This window comes from Xenopus tropicalis, chromosome 1 (genome assembly GCF_000004195.4).
Source record: "Xenopus tropicalis strain Nigerian chromosome 1, UCB_Xtro_10.0, whole genome shotgun sequence".
NCBI lineage: Eukaryota > Metazoa > Chordata > Amphibia > Anura > Pipidae > Xenopus > Xenopus tropicalis.
In genome coordinates, this window is record NC_030677.2 from 87,585,183 (window position 1) to 87,606,097 (window position 20,915).

Consider the following 20,915-nt stretch of genomic DNA (forward strand, 5'->3'; position numbering starts at 1 on the left):
AGCACCCAGGGATGTCAGTGGAGACTTGTGAATCTGATGGCTGTGTCTGTTATGGTCTCGCCACTTTCCACTAAGCGGAATAATATGGCTAAATGACCTAGAATATATAATCTGGTCCGACAGTTGCTGTGTACTGCCTCTGCATCATGATAATAGTTATATTTTTGAGGTGCATTAGATCCACATATATGCATGTCAAACTGCCATTATAATAAAACGAAAAAAGTAAAAGGTCTGCCAGGAATTATTTCACTTGTTGCTGGAACTTTACCCTAAAATATTAATCTGCCTGTTTAGAATATATAAACGAATGCAACATATTAAATATTTAAACATGTTTAGGCACATACATTTCTTACAATTCGTAAATTTTGCTTAGTTTTTTATTTATTTATTTTTTTATTTAAAAAGTTAAGTCACACTTTCTTCCTTATATAATTTACAGCATGAGGTATGTGTATATTTTTAGCACAAAGACAGCAACTTTAGAATTAGGTGCAAAACAAAAAAGTTGCAGCTCATGTACCTATGTTGGAGACATTTGAATAGGCAGCTGTATTTAGTCGGGCACAATGCATTAAGATGGCTTCCTACACACCAATATTGCCATAGGGGACATTATTGCTCAGCTAGTATTGCTTAGAAAAATACTTGTTACTTTTTGTATTGCCATTAGCCTACAAATAAGTTTAGCTTATATTTTCCTGCAAAGTAGCACTCACAATTGTGAATTTCTATTCTCAGCTTTACAAACTAAAAACAGTTGTTGAGGTCACAACCCAGATTTTTATTATTGTTCTAAATTTTGAATAACCATTCCTCTTTTCAGACTGTACCCTTCTTGTCTTTGAAAATTCAAACAAAGCTGCTGCAAAAGAAAAAACAAAAGCAAAATAAAAAAGAGTAAAAAATCCAAAATGCACCTGTTACATGCTAAAAGCTTATGGTGTGCATCCCTAACCTATTTACGTTCAGAGATGTAGAGTCTCATTGTGATTCTCATGTTTTCTTTTTCAAAATGCACAAGTTAATTGTTGTGCTCTAGCAGAAGCTTTTTTTATATTTAATTTTGACATTTCGCATTGGGCTAGCCATATTCTTTATTTCCCAGGGTGCACAGCCATATGACTTGTGCTCTGATTAACTTCACTCACACTCACGCCCAGCAGGCGATCAGCAGAACAATGGAAGGTAGCAAAATAGCAGCTCCCAGTAGATATCAAAATAGCCCTCAGCAGTAAGAAATCCAAGTCCAGCTTGGGACTCCTCCAAATTACATGGGTGTAGGAAAAACAAACACTTATCTGAAAGCAGTTATAATGTGTAGCACTGACTCTTTGTGAAAGAATGCACTGAGATGGCTTCCTAAACACCAATATTACAACTAAAAAAAATACATTTGTTGGTTCAAGAATAAAATTTTAAATGGTAGAGTGAATTATTTGCTATGTAAACAGTATAATATAGAAATAAAAAGTACACCATACAAATCATGACAGTAACACCAAAAAAATGAAATTGTATCAAGGCAATTAAATTATGTACTGTTGCATTACACAGGTAAAAGTTTTGTGTTTGCATTAGAAAGGATTAGTACGGTCGATATAAACAAACAATTTTAATACAATTTTTTTATGTTACTGGGTGTGGATGGCTAATCTTTCTCTTAAGGTGGCCATACACTGCCAATAAAAGCTGGCAAGTCAGCAATTTAATCAGCCTGTCTCTGGGGGCCTTAGATGGGCCAAAAAACGGGCAGATGCAGATCAGACAATTTTAAAAACCCTGTCCCAATGGCCTATATCCCGTCAACATGATTCCATCATTTGGTCCTTGGTCCAAATGACTGAATCAATCTGAACTGCAAGTGTTAATGTCCCACAAGTGATAATGTAAATCGCCAGTGGGAAAACATAGATGTTGCTTTAGCTTTGTAAAGTTGTGTGTGAGAAAACTTCGGGCACAAACCAGAAGCGACGTGTTTTGCCAGCAGGAAAATATTTTCAGCTGATTAGTAGCCCATGGTAGAGAAGATTTATTGCAGGTGACTAAGCTCCTCATCTGTCATTGCCCTTAGGCTTATAATTTACTTCTAAAACAAAAAAGCCAATAAAGGATGTCAGTGAAAGAAATATTCCCATAAAGAATTGAAATAAAAGGTAATTTTTTTCTACTGCTCTGTAAAGGAAGCAGGCCTTTCTTGCAAAGATATTCCCAGCGCAGACCAGAACTATGCCAACTTTTATAATTCTTGGAGAACAGCCAGTGAAACTGTACTGTTTACTGTTGAGTCTATTTTTAATAATCTTTTTATTGATTTTATAAAACAAAAAATAAACATAAAAATTAGTGTAAATATAAGAAAGAAGAGAGAAAGAAAGAGGGAGGTAGAAGAGTACTAAGGGGAAGGAATGTAGCTGAGAAAATAGAAAGATGTAGAAGGGGAGAGGAGCAAAGCGTAATCTTTACAATAAAAAAAACACATACCAAGTGCATTTTAGAAAACATGGGGACTATTAGTTTCAGAGTGAGATAGGTGGCTTTGTAGTGTGGCAAGGCCTTATTTACTAGTTCCATCCATTCTTTCATTTTAGGTATGGTGGGTGTGTTCCATTTAATGATAATTTGTTTTTTAGCATAGTACATTAATAATGGCAGTAAGAATCTGCTTTCCACAGAAGTTACAACATCACTAGTAAGTTCCAGTAGTGCCACCACTGGATCTGGCAGTATTGGGAGTACAAGCACAAACAAAGGTAAAAATTTGTGTCCAATAGTTAAGTTTGGTGCATGTGCAAACAACATGGAACCATGTACCTGGATGTCCACAGCCTTGGGTACAGCTGTTTTCTTTGGTTGGATTTGGCTGGTGGAGTCGATCAGGGGTCAGGTAGGAGCAGTGAAGACATTTGACCTGCATTAGTTTATCTCTGGATGATATGGTAGATGGTATATGGTAGATGGTATATATATATATATGGATAAGGTAACAAGTGTCTTAAAACCCCCTTCCGATAACAATATAGCACCTGCTTCTCCCCAGGGATCATAAGCATTTGATAAATGGTCAAAAGCGGTTTAGGGACCTCCTGAAGTTGTAATACAGCCTCTAGGGCAGTGGGGTAATTGTTATTTGTGCAATGGAGAAATGCATAATCCTAGGTACTTTATTGGACTATATGAATACATTTATTACTGAGTTTACCTTTGTAAAAAAGGACCTAGTGATCCATATAGGGGTATTCCGGAATACATAAAAAAATTTAGGAATGTACTTCATTTTTAAAAAGGTTAATTCTGCCATATCATGATAAAGGAAGCATAGCCCACTGTGAGAATTTAATTTTCATATCAGCAAATATAGGATCTATATTGATGGTCTTATAATGGATGACATCCTGTGTGATCCAAATACCAAGGTATAGAAAGGAATCTACTTTATGGGTGAATCAGGATAGGTATTGTCCTTTGCATCAGAACCTAATGTGAACAGGGTTGATTTATGCCAGTTTACCTGAAGGCCAGAGTGTAGCCAATTGCGGTTGTTTACATTTAGTAAGTTATTGAAAGCCATACCGGGGTTTTCAAGGTATATTAGCATATCGTCATATCTTTTTATGCAGGTTATCTATTGTGAAGCCCACTATGTTCGTTGTTCCACAGAGTATTTCCGCTAGTGGCTCTATGGCTAGGCAGAATAGAAATAGGGATTGCAGGCATCCCTGCCTAGTGCCCCGTTAAAGCAAAAGGCAGGGAAAAGCATATTATTGGCCCAAATTTGTGCTATGGGGGAGTGATATAAAGCCTGTACCCAGCGGAGATACTGGGGTCCAAACCCAAATCTCTTCAATGTATGCAAAAGAAAAGGCCATTCTACTGTGTTGAAGGCTTTCCTGGCATCTAATGCCGCTATAACCCGGATACCTGCATTATCATGTTGTATTTGTAGATGGGTATAGAGCCTCCTTATATTTACATTGGTTGTCCTACCCGAGATAAACCCAGTCTGATCTGGGTGTATCAAGTTTTTAATCTATGGTTTAAACCTATTAGCCAACACCTTGGCCAGTATTTTTGCATCACAATTAATAAATCAGCCGATAGGAAAAACATAATTGTGCATCTTTCCCTTTCTTAAGTATTATGGAGATATAGGCTTAGGACATAGTGTCCGGTACTTTACCCCAGTGGGCTATTTCATTGAGCAAGTTGGTTAAGGGTGCTGATATAAATGTAAGATGCTGTTTGTAGAATTTAGGCGGGGAGGCCCACTGGGCCAGGGCGGGATTTAGAACCGCATTAAAGTCTCCCAACAATATAGTCGGAGAGGGAGTTAGATCAGCTAGTTGTGTAGTGAGTTGGGGTAGTAAATAAGTGTCAGCAGCAGGAGGCACGTAAATAAAAGCTATTATTAACGAAAGGCCATTAACCAGGGCTTGAACAATTATATATCTCCCGCTCGGGTCTTGTTTGACCTTTGAAACTTGAAAGCTGGGATTTTTAGGCACCAAACTTGCAACCCCTCAAGAATATGTAGAATGTGTGGCTTGAAAGGTTTTCCCAAGCCACGCCTGCTTGAGTGCCAGTATCTTTTGCCCAGCTAAATGAGTTTCCTGCATTAGAAGAATGTCCAGTTTGTGTTTTTAATAAACTGGAAGACTAAAGCACACCCTAGTCCCTGAACCTTAAACTATTTAAAGGAGGCACCCCATAACTATCTAAGTATATAACCTCAGCAGTTAGTAAGGCTGGGTCCACAAGTGTGTCTTACCCAGGTCGAGTTGAGAGAAGTCACCATTATTTTGGTGCAATTCAAGTATTTCAGTTGCAGATATTATGGTCACAGATTTAATGGTTGTCAAGCCACTGCCCTGCTTCCCCTGGGTCTGTTAAAAAGAGGGTCCTTTGACAATCTATCACTCAGAGCCTGCTTGGGTAGAGCATACTGCATTTTAAAGTGCATCAATGCCTTTGCACTTCTGCTGTAAAATTCTTCAATGTTTAACTACTGCAAGTAGGAAGGTGTCTCTGTCTCTGTAGTTTAAGAGTTGCAATATAAATGGTCTAGGTGTAGCTCCCGAGTGGGAATTCTGTGAGCTCTTTCTATTGAATATGCTGCAGAGAGTGAGAGTGAGTAGCTCCTTCAATAAGTTTTCTATGAAATCTGCCAAAGCTTTTCCCTTAGCCCCTTCTGGGAGCTCCATGATGCGCACATTATTTGTTTGCATTCGACTCTCTGAGTCTTTTGCCCTTTGAGTAAGCACTTTGACTTGCCATTGTAACTCCACAATTACTGGTTGATGTAGAGAGTCTTCAGCATCCCGACTCCGATACCTGGTCCTGATGTTTCCCCCATATTTGCCCAAAAGAGCTCCATTTTGTTTGTATCTCCATCAAAGATTGTCTTTTTGGGAGGATAGTGCCGTTTGCGAGTCACGTATGGCATTGAGAAGCATGTTGGACTCTGCCCTGTTTTGGGGTTCTGAGCATCAGTCATAACAGGTGGGGGTAGTGCGTCAGCCAAGGCTGCTGACTTACTCAAAATTGTGTCTCGTCCACTCTTGCGTTGTTGCTTCAGGGAAGTTTGAGGGGACTGTGCTTACGCCGGTTCTGATATGTCATATAGGCACTGTGCCAGTGGTTCCTAAAGTAGAAGAACTAATTAGCCACCTGGTTCGGACCTGAGTAGGAGATTCAGGATTGGGTTATGCGATGCTCTAGCCAGACATGTCTTGCTCTGAGCCTTACATAGCCACGCCCCCCACTTTTGTGTCTATTTAAGTTATGTTTATTAACATCCACATAAAAACAGCCAGAGGCTGCTCTCATATTTCATTTTTTCTTACATTAAAGTGATACTGACACTAAAAAATTACTCTTCAAAATATTCATATGCATTAAAAGTTACATATTGGTCATGTTGATCATTTTTCTCTGATAGGGCTGCTTTTGTAAATAATTCTCACTTGAAGTCCCTAAACCTGACTGTCCCTTCTCAACCTGTCAGTTAAAGCTTCTAATGCTAATGGACTCCTGCTGCACAAATCTGCATCAATGATTTATTAAATCATTATTAAATATTAAATTAAATATAGTGCTCAGAAGAGCTCTTTAAGCATGTTTACATTAATGATTAACCCTTTAAGTGACATCACGTTACATTTCATTTGAACCCAGTGCCAGCTGTTAAACATTTTAAGCATTTCTCTGTTTGGGGGAGGGGGGGTGGTCTGGATAAAAGGGAACTATCATTAAAAATGTTTTTATAATATTCAAAATATAAAGTCTAGACAAAAAATATTGACAATTTATAGCTTTTAAAAATTTTGAACCATTACAAAGTTATGGCTAATTATTTAAGCAGCCTCCCATCCCCAACCCTCCAGAATCTCTGTCTCCCTGGTCTGCGTCACTGACACAGAAATGTGAGTGACAGAGCAGAGTGAAAGCTAATTTGCTGTGGCATGTAATGAGGCCACACACCGCAACAGCAAACATGTGCAAAGGGTAAGTAAAGGAATCAAGCTGCATTTGTACATATAACAGTAAAGCATCTTATTGTTTATATCCTTTACATCAGTGCTGTACAACTGGCGGCTCGTGTGGCCCCCCAACTGTCTGGCTGCTTTGATGGCTTACCTTTGTGTAAACTTGAAATGGTATCAGTACTGAGATTAACTGGCCCCCTTGCATGGTTCACACCTCAGATTCAGTCTGTAATCCCCCTGTATTGTTTAAACATGTAATCCCCTGTACTGTTCACATGTTTTAATCTCTGCATTGTTCACACCTCAGGCTATAATCACCCACATTGTTCACCTGTTCACACCTCAGACTGTAGGAGCAGTGTCAGAATTGTGTCACTGTATGCACTGCTGACCTATGCTGCCTGTGTGTATGGCAGACAGAGCATGGCTCATGCAGGCAGCAAAGGGCATGCAGAGTATGGCACATAGGCAGCATTGGGCAGGGAGAGTAGGCACACACAGGCAGCATAGAGCAAGTAGAGTATGGCACACACAGGCAGGGTAGGGCAGGCAGAGTATGGCACACACAAGCAACATAGGGCAGGTAGAGTATTGCACACACAGGCAGGGTAGGGCAGGCAGAGCATGGTACACATAGGAACATAGGGCAGATAGAGCATGGCACACACAGGCAGGGTAGGGTAGGGCAGGCAGAGCATGGCGCACACACAGGCAGGGTAGGGCAGGCAGAGAATGGCACGCACACAGGCATGGTAAGGCAGGTAGAGTATGGCACACACAGGAAGGGTGGGCAGGCAGAGTATGGCACATACAGACAGCATAGGACAGGCAAAGTATGGCACACACAGGCAGCATAGGGCAGGCAGAGTACTGCCTGTGTGCCATACTCTGCCTGCCCTATCCTGCCTGTGTGTGCCATACTCTGCCTGCCCTATGCTGCCTGTGGGAGGTGAACTTGGCAGGGGTTTGTTCTTGGAGTTTGTTAGCAGTTGGAAATCCACAGGGGAGGAGGCATATGGATTTAAGGGTGTGTCTTAAGGGTGTGTCATAATCTAATTCTTTCACATATGAATGATGGTTGATATCCCCGCAGTGAGGACCAAGCATTTGGGTTTTTGCTGTGCTACCACCATTGTGATAACATGGGTGTGGTTTGAAGTGGGTGCGGTTTAAAAAGGGGAGTGGTCAAATCTGGCTTCCATTCGCGGCCCTCCACTATGTATGCTAGAGAAAATCCGGCCCTCAGCACCACAGAAGTTGGACAGCACTGCTTTACATCCACCAATACACAGCACTTTTGCATTTTGGGTTTTGTGCTGCTCACCAGCAGACTTAAATCAGCTGCCAGTCACCCTCCTGCAATTTACACATGTAGAAACAGATCTTAAGGTGCAGGCACATGTAGCTGATACCGGCCAAAAATGCAAAGTCTCACGTTTTTTGGCGGATATCGTCTACATGTGCCTGCACCCGAGCGTATTCAATGCCACTGGGTGCAGGCAAAGGTAAGATGATTTTCCTATGTGCTTCTTTCTCCATAGAACTGGAGCATTGGTAGGGGGAAAAGGCACAAGCCCTAAACATTAAAGAAAAACTATACCCCCGAACAATGAATGTCTCTATAAAAATTTACTGAATAAAGCAATTCATATGTAAATGCCAGTTTTCATCAAAATACATTTTCATAAAAATATGCTTTTTTAGTAGTATGCGCCATTAGGTAATCCTATATAGAAAAGTTTTAAAAATTAAGGGATTATTATTATAATTAATCCTGGGATCATACCATTCATGGTGCACGCAAAGAAACCAAAGCACACATACATGCCAGACCACATCTGCCAACTAATTGACAGTTCTTTTGATTCCACATCGAGTTCTTTTGATTCCACACTTCTTCTACAGTTAGAGCTGCATTTTTTCTGGTCATGTGATCTCGGAGAGGGCTCACTGCCCTTCATCCGAAATGGTGGACCAAGGGAAAAGATGTAAAAGGGCAATGTTTTTGATGGTTTTTGATATTACGGATATATTTTTTTTCAGTTTGGCAAAATTCTTTATTGGTCACCTAAAGGAGCAGTAACACCAAAAAAAATCTAAATGTTTTAAAGTAATTAAAATAAAATGTAATGTTGCCTTGCATTGGTAAAGGTGCCCATACTCGCACCAATATTATTGTAAGGTTTCATACGCTATTTGGCGCGTGTATGGAAGGTTGACAAGGTGACTGATATTGGCAAAAGCCTTGGTCGTCTCGACGATCAGCCAGGTTGGAAAATTTTGACCGGACGTCTTTGAAGGCGTCTGAATATCGCCAGTAGGTTAATGCTGAATCACCAAATAGGGGTAGAATTCTATTTTTTTTACCTGCATATCTGATGATTTAGCTCTTAACCAATGGTCACAGGAAATATTGTTATTGTAACATGAATGGCCACTTTTAAAGTTATGTGTTTGCTTTAGAAACACTACTATAGTTATATATATATATATATATATATAGTTATATATATATATATATATATATATATATATATATATAATATAACATAGCTGCTGTGTAGCTATGGGGGCAGCCATTCAAACTGGAAAAAAGGAGAAAAGGCACAAGTTACATAGCAGATAACAGATAAGCTTTGCAGAATTCTATGGGAACCTACTCAGCTTATTTGTTATCTGCTTTGCATTACCCACAAATAGACTAAATTATCCCTTATAATTGAACCGCTTATACCTATACCACCTGCAGCCAAGCATTCTCCCTGACAAAGCTGAAGACTATTTCCATAGTCGCCATAGTTTCTCTTACATGCCAGTTTATAAAATAACATTATTCTCAGATTGCAGTGTTTCAAACTTATAGAAATATCAAATGTAATTCAGAACAAGCTTAAATTAACTTAAATACCTATTTGGCAGAACTTACATCAAAAGATTCAGGAGGATTTTCCAACTTTGATAATTTCTCATCTGTAAGGCTTTCATAAGACTCTTCATGATAGTCCTCTTGCAGAGGTTTTATATATGGAGACTCACTAGGGACCTGATCTTGTCCATCCATTGGCCGCACATAAGCTGTAGGCTTTTGAGGCATTGCACTAGTTTTTGAAGACAAGGATGGTGGAAAGGTTTGAGTGGCAGTCATAAGATTTGTAACAGATGCAGAACCATCCCTGTTGCCAGTGTCATTCTGGACTGGAGAAGCATGACGGTTTGTTTTATCATGAGCCTGGCCAGTCCGTAGCTTGGAATCAGTTTTCTGGGTGGAATGTAAGGGGGACAAGGGCTCGACTGGAGAAGACAGGGAGGAAAGAAGAGGAGAAAGGGCAGAAATCGAGGAAGGAGAGGGTGACTGTTCAGCACAACCACATTCTTCAAGTCTCTTACCATTCTTATCCATTGGCTTGGTTCTGCTCTGCTGCTCACAAGGTATGAGGTCCTGTGAGTGACTTCGAACTGGATTGTGGCTTTTAGTTAGCTGCCAAGAAGAGATATCATTGTCTGTTTGAGGCCTTTGATGATGTCCAGAAGATACATCAGTTGAGGGAATAGAAGGCCCCACTCTCTGTCGCTCAGGCTTCCGCAGTGAGGAAACCAGTACAGCACTTTTGGAACTATCAAATATTTGTGTATTGGTCTTTGCAACAATCAGCTCCTCTATTTCCTCGTAATTACCCAGCATGCTTTGAATTCGACTTGACAACTCATCTCCTTTGCTTGTCTAAAGAGAAAACGACACAAATCAATAAAATAATAAGGTAAATAAACAGCCACTGAAACAATGGTCCAAGAACCATAGAAAGGAAGTTTTACCAAACTATCAAAAAATAATAACTATCAAAAAATTAATGCCCATTTTCAGGTCCTCCAATGAAAAAGAAACATATCTTCCCTATACATTAAAAACTCCAAATGATTTTTGTAAAAAAAAAAATAAAATTCAATCTTAGCCTGCAATCCCCCCCCTCCTCTGCCCTTTCTCTTTCTGCTAAGTGCACAAATTATTGGATGGCTGCCAGCTGCACTGCTTCTATCCATAAGTGTTGCTCCAAGGACTAGTGGCATAACTATCTATACAGCATATGGGGAGAGGGGGGGATGAGGGGGACCAGGGTGACAGGGGGGCCCAGAGTAAGGGGTCTGCTGTACCACAGTCCCACACCCCCCCCATAACTTTTTTTTTTGCAGGGGGCCCGGCGTGACCAAGTTATGTGTTCTGGACCCCAGAAAAGCAGCATGCCAGTTATTTTATGTGTTTGATTCTTACTAAGGCAAACCTTAGGAAAAAAAATGTTTTTCTTTATAAAAATTGTACAGATTTTTTTCATAAATCTATATTGAAAATGGGTTTCTTTTTCAGTGGAGCACCTGAAATAGGGATTTATTTTTTAACTTGACTTTCCCTTTACTTATAGGGACAGTACAGTGGATAAGTGTGTAGCACTTCTGTCTTGCAGTTGCTGGCTCCTGCTTTGTATATGCTCCCCATGTCTGAATGAGTTTCCTCCAGTTACTTCAGTTTTAGCCCACATGCCAAAAACATACAGGGAAATTAATTGATTCCTCATTAAACTACCCATAGTTTGTGTGAATGTCCCTTATACTGTAAGTACCACTGAGGAAGAGAATAATGAGAATGATATATATTCTCTGTAAAGCGCTGTGAAATATGTTGCTGCTATATAAATAGTGGGTACTGAACCAAAGCCATGTATTTTGAGCTATGTGATACATCCCAAACAACTTAACACAGTTTATATGAACTAAATCCCTGTCTCATATCTTATCATCAAATACCACATTTAAAAAGAAAAAACATTTTTATTAACATAAATCAAGAAAGTAAAGAGAAATAATTTGTTAAAAACACTCCCTAACCCATAAAACCATCAGCAGCAGCCTAGGAAGGGCCCCACACTTACCATTTTCATGTAGGGTAGTGCTGTCCAACCTCGGTGGTAGCAAGGGACCGTATTCTGGCCTTCGTGGTGGAGGGCAGATAATGGAAGCCAATTGTGACCACGCCCCCTTTAAAACCACACCCACTTTAAACCAGCTTTTAAGACCATACCCACATTTATTGTGGTAGTGCAGCAAAAACCCAAATGGCGCACACAGGCAGCATGGGGCAGGCAGAGTATGGCACACACAGGCAGCATAGGGCAGTACTGCCTGCATGTGCCATATTCTGCCTGCCCTATGCTACCTGTGTGTGCCATACTCTGCCTGTCCCACCCTTCCTGTGTGTGCCATAATCGCCCTGCCCACGTAAGCCATACTATGTCTGCCCTACCCTGCCTGTGTGTGCCATACTATGCTGCCTGTGTGCCATATTCTGCCTGCCCTATGCTGCTTGTGTGTGCCCTACACACAGTCAGTACAGGGCAGGCAGTACATATAGTAACACAATGATGGTGCTGCTCCTACAGTCTGAGTTTTTTTTTTTTGCCTGAAAAAAGTTTTATTGCCATTGCGGATAGCGTATTCGAATTTTTGTTTCTGGTAGAAATCCCTATATCATGAAAAAAATTTTCTTTTTTTGTATTTTGAGCTCTAAATCTTATTCCAGAAGTGGAAATACATAAACACTCATCACACAAAAACCCATGGAAAGTTCATGTTCTCCTGAAAAAAAACTATATATAGTTTGCATACCTAAACTTACATTCCCTTCAGTAAAACGAGAGAGCACAAAACATCTGGCACTGAGGGGAACCGAAATTTGAAATTCTGCTGGCACTTAAAGGGTTAATTTTATGCATGAAGTACTTTAAGTTTTTTAAGGATGGCTTTTAAATCCACACCATCCTTAGTCATTATATTTTTGTTGTATCAGCATTACTGGTGTCCATTTACCTTGTAGGGTTCGGGAAACAGGGGAGCACAGTTACTGAAAGTTTCCCTCTCCTGATGAGCTTCTTGATTACGTCTTTCTCGTTCTCTGATTCGAAGCAGATTCCTTTCTTCATTGTACAAGCTGCAATTCAAAAAATTTTAAAAATTGTGTTGATTGCTGATTAAGCTAGTTTTCTCCTTAACAAGCAAAATAAGCAATATAGCCTAAAATTTGCTTCTATTTTTACTTACACATGAAACTTCAATAGCATAAGAGATTGTACAATGGTCCTCCCTATTAGGCAATTTCAATATACATGCGCTAAATTTTGTAAAATGCTTACATAAGACCAGTACTTGGCTATGTTCTGTTGTACAAGAAGTAGAACTTACTTCATAATAAGGCACAATTTAATTGACTAAAACAATATAATAGTTCATATTCTACTAGTATATGCAGTATCCATCTATGTTAACTCACAAAGAGTAACAAAATGGTTGACATGGTTAATAACAGAATAGTGACAGTCCATTTTTCACTAGTGAGATCAATATCCATCTATATTGGCTCATAGAAAGCAAGAAAGCGAAAACATCTCATTCAACCCATGAGTGGTAATGGTATCTAGTCTCCGGATCCACTGAGCCTCTCTCTGCAGCAATAGCTTGGATCTATCCCCCCCCCCCCCCACGTGATAGGGGTGGGGGGGAATATGATCAATCAATATTGCTCTCAGCATGGGCAATGAATGTTTATGTTGTACAAAATAAACCTCTAGGTTGAAGGGATCATTACTGGTCACTGGTACAAAAGACAGTCCCCATGAAAGGAGAGAAACTTCCCCCGGTGTTAGTACATGTTGACTCAAGTTAAATATCACTGTGTCGGTTTTTTGGGAGGTCTGCCTCTTTGATTTAAAGGAAAAGTAACACAAAATTAAGTAAAAAAGCTATTCTACCCTGCACCAATAACTGCCCTATCCTACAACCCACTTAGTATTTTAAATGCTTTAATAGAAAATACATGCTAAAACTTGGCTTCCTTTCAATTGAAGGAAGGCACAGCAACCACTATGCAACGATCTTTCTGTATAGGAAGGAGTCAGGCTAGGCTTGATCAATCGATCGTCGAATAGTGGATGCTGGATAGGGTAGTTATTGGTGCAGGGTAGAACAGCTTTTTTACTTAAAAAAAATTTTGTGTTACATTTCCTTTAACCCCCCCCCCCCCCCCCATTGGCTAGACATTTTGTAAAACATGAACATTCATTGTCCATACTGAGAGCAATATTGATTGATCAAATTCATAGATAGATCCAAGCTATTGCAGCAGAGAGAGGCTCAACTAGATACCATCGCCCCTCGCTTTCTTGCTTTCTATGAGCCAATATAGGTGGATATTGATCTTACTAGTGGAAGATGGACTGTCACTATTCGGTTATTAACCATGTCAACCATTTTGTTAAAATGTTTTAATTTTGTTTTTAACGTTTATATCATGTTTAATATTCACACCTATAACATTTTGTCAGTGTAATATCACTATTTATATGATCCACTTTTTTAGATCAACATGTTTTTCTCTGATTTATTGGCATAGGCATTTTTTAATTGTATATTATACACTTTGAGTATTGCTTTATGTGGTGGGTTGGTCTTCGTGTCCCCATATACCTTGAGAGTTATACTTTATGTCTGGCTCTCCTAAAGATGAGTACCTAAATTAATTATTATTATTTATGGGTTTATTTATTTATTATAACTATATCTGTGCTATTTTTACCCATATTTATCATTTTAGTTAGGACTCCCTATGTTGAGGTTGGGGATTTTTTTAAAAAAAATATTCACTGATACTGTTGTATAATTGGGATTATAAACGTTACACACTAGATTAACATATAATTGATGGTGTGCACTGATTGGGTAATGCTTGTATTTAAGTATGCACCTCACTTCTTTTCACTATCCTGATGACCATCCCATGGGGATCGAAACAGAATATTGTGCCTGAATAAAGGACTTGCTTTGGAGATGTTCATGCTGTGAGTGCTTTCTATGGACTGGATATATATATATATATATATATATATATATATATATATATGCAACATAATTTCTGCCAACTGTTCTGTTTAGTACTTATCGTACTAAACAAGGCAAAATTTTAAATGTCAAGTTTTTTTGGCCAGGACGCTCTTCATCTCTGGTATCGGTTACTGTGTTTTTCTATGTAATCTATATGTTACATGCACACATCCATTGTACAGTGCTGCAAAATATGCTGGTTCTTAATAAATATGTGTTAATAAAAATAACTAAAGCCACATTTTACTTTCTCATTCCTATAAGCACACCCAAAACATATCAGCAGGCCATTAATAAACCCTATTAATAAATAAATAAGCCCCTCCCTTCTTCCAATCTATAGCCAGTTTAGATAAAAGCACTTCATTATACAAAGGCTTTTCAACAATCTGCTGATGTGTTTTAATTGTGCTTGTAAGAATCAGAAAGGAAACTGACTTTATTTACAATTTAAATTTTCCCCTGTTTAAAGCATTGGATAGATATTTCCTAACTAAAATATCTGACAGATACTGTGTACTACACAAGCTCTTTTAAGTTCATTTTTGCTTTAGATTTGTATTTAATGGCAAGCTCAAACTGTGCAGCTTCTGAAACATTTTTTTATTTAAGCTCCTCACAATTTGTCTGTTGTGTGCTAGGCACAGTTTTTAGTTATGAAAGGGTCAGATTTTAAACAGGAATACTGCATTTTCTTTGATTTCCTAAATAAGTCATATTAAAAGATTCCCTTTTCACTGTAGGACTGAACCAGAGATGCAGATCTTTGTGTGCAGGGAATAAAGCTTCATATGACAAAGACCCAAGGGGGTTAAAGGGAGTGGTGATCTGTCAAGCTTAGGTTTAAAATGTAAAGAAACAATGGAGAGGTGCAACCTGGTTTGCCAAGAAACAAACATATATTTTATTTAGATGTTTGCAACTATTTATACAACATTGTTTTATGCTAAAAAGCAAGCTGTTAAATCTACTGTACTTTCCAGATTAATTTCCTAATTCAGTATATGTGGTTACTAGTGTGTTTGAAATTTTATGTACCCAAACATTTGTCTACAGACTACAGATCCACTATAAATGTGTACATATTCTGCATGTGGCATCTTACAGATGGCCACAGAAAGACCAGCGTTTTGACCATTTTAACAGAAACTGTCAGACATAGCTGGATGACAAAACTGCACTTATGAAACTGACTGGCCCTAAAATAATTAATTAAATTACTACATAAAATTGGCTGGATGATGACACAAATGCTTAGGGGATTTGTCTGCCTACCTGCTGTATCATTTTGAATCATGTAAACACATGAGAGTTTGATTGTCCAAAATGCTTGTTAGGGGGAGTCCCTATAATTACTCCGTTTGGTCAGAACTTGGCTAGTGTGTGGCCTGATAAGCATAAATTATTTCTTTTTAGAATGTTTACTCATCAATAGTTCACCTTTATCACTGAAAAACAGTTTTCTTTATTTGCAATTTCTGCTCTATTTCTCACAAGCTAGTCTATGGTTCTGTATGCTAGCATTTTTCTTTTCCCAACTGCTTAATGTTTTCTCAGCTGTTGGGATATCAGAGAACAAGGACACAATGTTGCTTGACAAGGTGCTCAAATGTAACTACTATTTAAACAAAAGCCTAGATGAAAAAACTAATTAAGCACAATCAGAAATTTGGTATTTCAAAAAAAAACTTGTCAAAAAAAAAACAGACTATTTTACGGATCACTAAGTAACCAAAGAACAAATTGGGTGAAAACAATGAAGAATGCACTATACGCAACTTGCCTGTGAAATGCCAGACTTCTTTTCATGAGCTGCTGAGACTGCTGTTGGGGGCCTAGGCAAGTACATCTAACTTATCTTTTATCAATAACTGGCCAACTATGAGTACAATGTAATATTTTTAAATCAGATACCTCCAGCTCAGATAACTTAAGAGGATTAAAGGAATACTGGCATGGGAAGACAAGTTTTTTTAAAAAATGCATCAGTCAATAGAGCTTCTCAGAAGAATCCTGCATTGAAATCCGTTTTTCAAAAGTGCAAACAGATTTTTTTATATTTAATTTTGACATTTTACATGGGGCTAGTCATATTCTTCATTTCCCAGGGTACCCCAGCCATGTGACCTTTTCTCTGATAAACTTCACTCACACTTAACAGCTTAGCTGCAAGTTGCAATGATCTCACCCCCCTCCCTCCCACCCCCACAAGCAGATGATCAGCAGAACAATGGGAAGGTAGCAGGATAACAACTCCCAGTAGATATCAAAATAGCACTCAACAGTAAGAAATCCAAGTCTGGCTTGTGTCTCCTCCAGTTACATGGGCGTGGTAGAAACTGGCTCTTTCTGAAAGCTCAGACTCACAATGCACTTAGATGGCTGCCTACACACCAATTTGTTGGTTCAAGAATAACATTTTAAATGGTAGAGTAAATTATTTTCTATGTAGACAGTGTAATTTAGAAATAAAAAGTACACCATAAAAACCATGACATTATCCCATTAACCAAGCCCATAGTTTCTTCTTCTTTAGCCACCTGGATTAATTTCTTGATAGAAATCAGTTTAAGGGGTTGCCATAATCAGAGCCTTTCTACTAGTACACGTATGGGATACCTTATCCAGAAAGCCGTTAGCCAGAAAGCCCATCTCCCATATATTCAATTTTAATGAAATAATTCAGAAGTTTAAAACTTATTTCCTTTTTCCCTGTAAAAATAAAACAGTGCCTTGTAATTGATCCCAACTAAGATTTAAATAATCCTTATTGGATTCAAAACAATCCTATTGGATTTAATTAATGTTGTATTAATTTTTTAGTAGACTTAAGGTATGGAGAATCCAAAAGACCTCTTGTCTGGAATACCCTTGGTCCCCAGCATTCTGGATAATGGGTCCTATACCTGTACTTAAAAAAAAAAAGAAGATTATTAAATTTAAAATAAAATTTGTATGGGCTGCTAAGGGCCCTGTGCAGTCTATTTGCAAGCTTTTGTTTCCATTACTGCATTTATGTTATTTGAATCCTTATATCTAATGCTTAAGTCCATTAATGTGCCCATACACCTTCAGATCCGCTCGCTTGGCAATGTCGCCAAGCGAGCGGATCTTCTCCCGATATCCCCCACCTACGGATGGGTGATATCGGGAGAATCCAGGCTAATCCCTGTGGCCAAACGATCAAATTATAACGACGGTTATAGGCAAAGTCGGTCCGAGGACCGCATCAAGGAGCCGATGCGGTCCCCGATCCGACTAGATTTTTTAACCTGCCTGATCAATATCTTGCCAATTTTAGGCCAGATATCGGTCGGGCAGGCCCGTCGGTAGTGCCCATACACGGGCCGATTAACTACCGAATCGGTCTAAGGGACCAATATCGGCAGCTAGAATCGGCCCGTGTATGGGGACCTTTAGACTTAATGTTCAAGTGTTCACATCCAAACAGCTTATACAGCAAACAAGAAGATATTTTATGGCATGTATCTTATTTGCAAATGTTCTACCTACATGAACATCACAGACAAGTCTAAATGAGTAAAACTAAGTATGATCATTTTAAGCAGACAATAAACAGGTGAATCATAGCATCTGCTATGATTTGTAAATAGCTGCAAATGTATTCAGAGCATTTATATACTATATAAAGTTGAAATGATTTCTCCTATATCAAGGGTTGTGATTAGTCATGTACTTGTTACAGTGATATTAGTCAGGAAAATGGTATTTCCTTGAGAGTGCAGACATGAATTTCCATACTATTTAGATTTTTTTCTTGTGCTTACAATTCCTCAGTTCACACAAGAAGCTTGAGACAATTTAATGGGAACCAAGCCAAAGTATTTACAACAATATGATTGCCCTCCCTCGAGGAAAGGTCTTAATTTAGCAATTCCCCAATGTAAGCAACAGATGTTGAAGAAAATTTTCCCCAGAGTGTGAAAAAATCCAGATATCATTACCAAGGTAGCTTACATTCAAAATTATCATATGTAAGCACCTCAGTAAACAATGTGGCAACAAATTCAACAACAACAACAAAAAAGTAAAAGTAACTTAAGTTTAAAAAAAAAAAAGACACAGGTTCATCAAGCTAAACTTTTCTTGCCTATATATAACCTGTCTAACTGCTAGTCGATCCAGAGGAAGGCCTTCCAGGCTCCAAGATGGCAACTGGACCAGTCTCTGGATAAACTTTTGGACTAATAAAGAACCTCACTGATTATGATGCCTTTTGATGATTCCAGTGTGAAAAATTGCCTGTGAGTGCCGTTCCTCTCTGCTTTATTATATATATATATATATATATATATATATATATATATATATATATATATATAGTGAATTCACAACTGCACAGCTCTCACAGTAAGAAGCCCTTTCCAAATATTTAAACAGAACCTCCTTCTAATTGGAATGGATGCCATTGTATCTGCTGGAACTACCTACTGGTAAATAAAGTATTCGAGAGATTATATGATCCCCTTATATATTTATACATAGTTATCAAATCACTCCCTAAGTGCCCCTTCTACAGTGTAAACAACCCCAACTTGGACAGTCTTTCTTCATAACTGAGATTTTCACTTTAATAGCTTGGTTGCCCTTCTCTGGCCCCTCTCTAACTCAACAATATCCGTTTGAGCACTGGAGACCAAAACTGCATGGAATATTCTAGATGGGGCCTTACCAGCGCTCTGTAATGTGGATGAATAATCCCCTCCTTCTGCAAATCTATGCATCTTTTAATACAGCTCAAAACCTTATTTACCATTGAAGCTGCTGCCTGGCATTGCTTGCTACAGCCAAGTTAATTATCTACAAGGACTCCAAGGTCTTCTCCATGATAGATTTGCCTAGTGCAGTCCCATTAAGGGTATAAGTGGCTTGAATAATTTTACATCCCAAGGTACATGACCTTACATTCATTAACATTAAATCTCATCTGCCACTTAGGTGCCCAGATTGCTAGTTTGTCAAGATCCTGGTGCAAGAATGCCAAATCCTGGATAGAATTGACTGGGCTGCAGAGTTTTGCTTTATATGCAAACAATGATACATTACTTATAATACCCTCCTCTAAGCCATTAATGAACAAGTTAAAGTGGACCCAGTACAGAACCCTCAGGGACCCCACTGAGAACCTTACTCCCAAGTAGAAAATGTACCATTAACCAACACTTTCTGTACCCAATCCTGTACCAAGATTTCTATCCACGTGTAAACGACTTAAGCTAAGACCAACAGACATTATTTTAAAAAACAGCTGTTTGTGGGGTACTGTATCAAACACTTTGACAAAATCAAAATAGATCAAATTTACTGCAACCCCACTGTCCAGTTTGTTATTACATCATAAAAAACAATCAAATTTGTCTGACATGACCTGTCCTTTATAAAGTCATGCTAATTACTGCTCATAATGCCATTCTCCAGAACATAATTTTAATATGATTCCTTAACCATCCTTTAAATAACTTGCCCACCACGGATGTCCAACTTACTGACCTATAATTTCCAGGCTGAGATGTTAATCCCTTTTAAATATAAGAATGACATCGGCTTTCCTCCAATCCATAGGTATCATACCAGATGAGAAAATATCAGAAACCTGGCCAAACCTGGCTAAAATTGAAATTAGCTCTCTCAGTACCTGAGGGTGTATTCCATCTAGCCCTGGTGCCTTGTTCACATTAATTCTGAGTAAACCTTTATGTACCATGTCCTGCATTAGCCTCTAACTAGAATGAGCTGAGCCAACAGTGCAGCTATCGGGTGGGTATTGGAACTCTGGCTTAAACAAACTTAAAGAAGACATTTTATATAAAGTTCATATTCAGTTATAATATTCATCCTCCCTCAAAATGTGAAATGATGCAGAAAGAAAGATGTTTTGAAAGCATTTTACCACCTAAAACTGCCATTATATGAGAGCTGCATACACAAGCTCTCCAGTCTGAGGCCAGAGCCAAATGAAACATGGGAGTGTCGCTTCAGTCTCCCACAGGAAGTGGTCACAGCACTGACTGACAGGCTTTACTCAGCAGTAGCAGGGAAAACCCCTCCCTCCTTGTGCTTGTGTCTCTGCTTGTGCTGATGCCAGGGGGGGGAGGAGAGGTGTGAGTAGAGCAGGAACTGCCTGTGACATCGCTAAGCCCCGCCCACTCTATGAATATTCACTTCACTTTAAGTAGGTGAGGTTGTGTCATTGAAGTCTATGAGGGCCGGCCCTGAGCCATATACTGAAGAGTCTAAACCGGAAGCAGGCATAAGGTCTGGGTAGAACACAGTTTACAAGCAGTTATGGACATATTTGAACCCAAATAAAAGCACTTCCTTCTATTTTACATTATTTTTTTGAAAAAATTCATGGTATATATCCCCTTTAAAGGGGACCAGTCACCCTAAATATAATTCCAAATTATTTTCTATCATGTTAATTGAGCAAAATAAACTTTACTTACACCTTGTATTTTTTTTTCCACCCAAATGTTTATGCAT

General features: G+C 38.7%; 1 protein-coding gene across 3 annotated transcripts in view; it reads right to left on the reverse strand.

The window, feature by feature from the left end:
• aff1 (AF4/FMR2 family member 1) overlaps positions 1-20,915 on the reverse strand; it is a 139,058-nt gene that overhangs the window by 102,805 nt on the left and 15,338 nt on the right. For all 3 annotated transcript variants that reach the window (XM_002941497.5, XM_031903522.1, XM_018097477.2), the window contains exons 2-3: positions 12,345-12,465; positions 9,415-10,209 (exon numbers count right to left, since the gene is read on the reverse strand). In XM_002941497.5, the coding sequence (XP_002941543.3) occupies positions 9,415-10,209; positions 12,345-12,465 (916 nt within the window). The remainder of the gene's footprint in view (positions 1-9,414; positions 10,210-12,344; positions 12,466-20,915) is intronic.